The 3,162-nt window shown below is 42.3% G+C and overlaps 1 protein-coding gene and 1 non-coding gene across 2 annotated transcripts; one reads left to right on the top strand and one right to left on the bottom strand.

Annotated features, from left to right (window-relative positions):
* Positions 1–353: 353 nt before the first annotated feature.
* LOC112536053 lies at positions 354–459 on the bottom strand. The gene has a single exon (XR_003080120.1). It is a non-coding gene; the product is annotated as a small nucleolar RNA R71 (small nucleolar RNA).
* A 1,131-nt stretch (positions 460–1,590) lies between these two features.
* On the top strand, positions 1,591–2,749 carry LOC125369820. Its single transcript, XM_048373092.1, has 3 exons — positions 1,591–1,675; positions 1,765–2,220; positions 2,709–2,749. Exons 1-3 carry the CDS (start codon positions 1,591–1,593, stop codon positions 2,747–2,749), a joined length of 582 nt encoding a protein of 193 aa, XP_048229049.1.
* The last annotated feature ends 413 nt before the right edge of the window (positions 2,750–3,162 follow it).

The following is a 3,162-nucleotide window of genomic DNA, read 5'->3' as shown; positions in this document are numbered from 1 at the left end:
GTTTGCTAGACCTTCCTTGGAGGTGACGCACACTAGTATATTGAGGCCACCTATTGCAGCGACCAATTTCATAATTAAGCCAAATGTCATTCAGATGGTGCAGCAGAGTGTACAGTTTGGGGACTTGCCCAATGAAGATCCTAATTCCCATATCGCGAATTTCTTAGAGATTTGTGATACCTTCAAGATAAATGGGACTACCAATGATGCCATTCGGCTTAGGCTGTTCCTATTTTCCTTGAGGGATAGAGCAAAGAGATGACTATAGTCCCTACCAGCTAACACCATCACCACTTGGAGTTCTTTGGCTCAAAAATTTCTTTATAAGTATTTTCCTCGTGCTAAGACTGCAAAGATGTGTAAGGATTTTTCATCTTTTATGCAGTTTGATGATGAGTGCATGTATGATGCGTGGGAGAGGTACAAGGACTTACTGAGATGTTGCCCACACCATGATTTTCCATTATGGATGCAGGTGCAGACTTTTTATAGTGGCTTGAACTCAGCCATGATGCAGATGGTAGATGTAGCTGCAGGTAGAGCCATCAATAGTAAGATGCCAGAGCATGCCTAGAATTTAATTTAGGAGATGGCCATAAACACATATCAGTGGCAGTCTTCTAGGAGTAGGCCAGGACGACAATGAGTAGTGAACCAGGTAGATTCTAAATCAGCCTTGGTATCTCAGGTGGAGCTTTTAGCAAAAGAAGATAGACCAGCTCCAGATGCTAGTCCAAGCAGCACAGCATGGCTGCAAGTTTTATGGTGGCCCGCACTACAGTGCAAGCTGTAATACGGGAGGTATGTTTGCTTCTTCTTCATTTTCTTCTTCTACTGACCATGAACAGGTTGATTATATGGGAAATGCACCTAGGCAGCAGAATAACCCGTATAGCAACACATACAACCTAGGGTGAAGAAACCATCCCAACTTCGGGTAGCGAAATAACAATCCTCAAGGTCCACTAGGATTTCAGCGGTTGCACCAGCAGTAACCCTAACAGCAGACTGTTCTCCCTCAACTACCTTAGAACTAGGAGAAGAAGCTCAATTTAAAGGAGTTGATGATGAAGTTTGTGTCCACTTCAAAGAACAGGTTTCAGCAAACGGACACAGCTCTTAGAAATTAGCAGGCCTCCATACAGAATTTAGAGAATCAGATAGGCCAGATTTCTAAGATGTTGGCTAAGAGACAGCCAGGGACGCCCCCCAACACCATAGAGTCAAACCCGAGGGAGCATGTCAAGGCTGTCACCTTGAGATCAGGTAAGCAGTTAGCTAGCTCTTTGCCTATGGCTGATGATGATGTTGTTGTGCAGGATGAGCCAGCCAGGAACGAGCTAGAGCCCAAGGTGACAGAGCTTGCACGAACTGACGACAAGAAGAGTAGTCCTGTGAGAGAATACCAGCCGCCAATTCCATATACTGCCAGGTTGAAGCATTGATCAGCAGTTTGGTAAGTTTTTGGATTTATTTAAGCAGCTAAAGATTAACCTACCTTTTATTAAGGCTATATAGCAGATGCCTAGCTATGTGAGATTCCTAAAAAAGATTCTAAGCAACCATAGGAAGCTGGAGGACTTGGGACTAATGACACTAAATGAGGAGTGCTCAGCCATTCTTCAAAACAAGCTGCCAATAAAGAGGCGTGATCTAGGGAGTTTCACTATTTCCTGTATTATTGGTGATTTGCATTTTAGTGATGCTTTAGCTGATTTAGGAACTAGCATCAAATAATTCCTAGCAGTTTGTTTGAAAAATTAGGTTTGAGTGAGCCAAAACCTACTAGGATAAGCATACAGTTACTAGATAGGGCTGTGAATTTTCCTAGGAGAATAGTTGAGAATGTACTTGTTAAAGTAGACAAGTTTATATTTCCTATTGATTTTGTTGTTATGGATATGGAGGGTGAGAGTAGCGTACCTTTAATCCTAGGTAGACCTTTCCTTGCAACATCTAGGGCTGTTATAGATATGTGTGATGGGAATTTACAGCTTAGAGTAGGTGATGAGACTATTACCTTTGACCTTAGCACTTCGATGCAACATGATAATGTTGTATATTCTGTGGATGTTTTGGATAATATTGTGGAGTCTCAATTACATGAGATATTACTTGATGATCCTTTGCAAGTGGCATTACAGGCTGAGGATGAGGAGGAGTTGTCAAACGAGGATGTGTTGGAACAACTTGCTTGTTGCTGGCTAGCGAGCCCAGCAGGTTGCTAACCATTTTGTTGATATTGACAGGTCAGGGGTGTAGAAATTGAGACCTTCACTTGAGGAGCCATCAGCCCTAGAGTTGAAGGAGTTGCTTAAGCACTTGACCTTTGCCTATCTAGATGAGGCGGAGAAGTTGCCAGTACCACGTAATCCGTTAAAAGGCGTTCTGAATGAGTTACTTCAGCTCCACGATTTCTTTCCGTAATCATTGTAGTTCATTGGACTCTTGAGGAGAGGGAGATGACTTTGGCCTCTCTTAGAAAGTACCCTAAGGCCTTTGCATACAAGATTGCAGACATTCCTAGAATCAACCCCAGCTATTGTTGGCATAAGATCCTGATGGAGGATAGTTACAGGCCAATGCTACAGCCACAATGACGATTGAACCCAAACATGAAGAAAGTAGTCAAGAAGGAGGTAATTAAACTTCTGGATGCAGGTTTGATTTACCATATTTCTGACAGCTCTTGGGTTAGTCTTGTGCAGGTTGTGCCCAAGAAGGGAGGTATGATGGTGGTCAAGAATAAGAAGGATGAGTTAATATCGACTAGGACAGTAACTGGTTTCTGAGTTTGCATTGATTACAAGAGGCTCAATGATGCAACTCGAAAGGACCATTTTCGCCTTCCTTTTACTAACTAGATGTTAAAGCGCTTATCGGGACATATATTTTATTGCTTTCATGGTTTTTCAAGTTATTTTCAAATTCCATTGCACCTGAGGACCAAGAGAAACCACTTTTACTTGCCCCTATGGTACGTTCGCTTACAGGAGGATGGCATTCAGTTTGTGCAATGCACCTGCTACTTTCCAAAGGTGTATGATGGTGATCTTTCATGATATGATTGAAGAATCCATGGAGTGTTCATGGATGATTTCTCGGTATTTGGTAATTCTTTCTCCCATATTTTGCTTAATTTAGAGCGTATGCTTGCACGCT

Source organism: Ricinus communis, chromosome 4 (assembly GCF_019578655.1).
Source record: "Ricinus communis isolate WT05 ecotype wild-type chromosome 4, ASM1957865v1, whole genome shotgun sequence".
In the NCBI taxonomy this organism is placed as follows: domain Eukaryota; kingdom Viridiplantae; phylum Streptophyta; class Magnoliopsida; order Malpighiales; family Euphorbiaceae; genus Ricinus; species Ricinus communis.
This window is presented reverse-complemented; position numbering and strand designations above follow the sequence as displayed.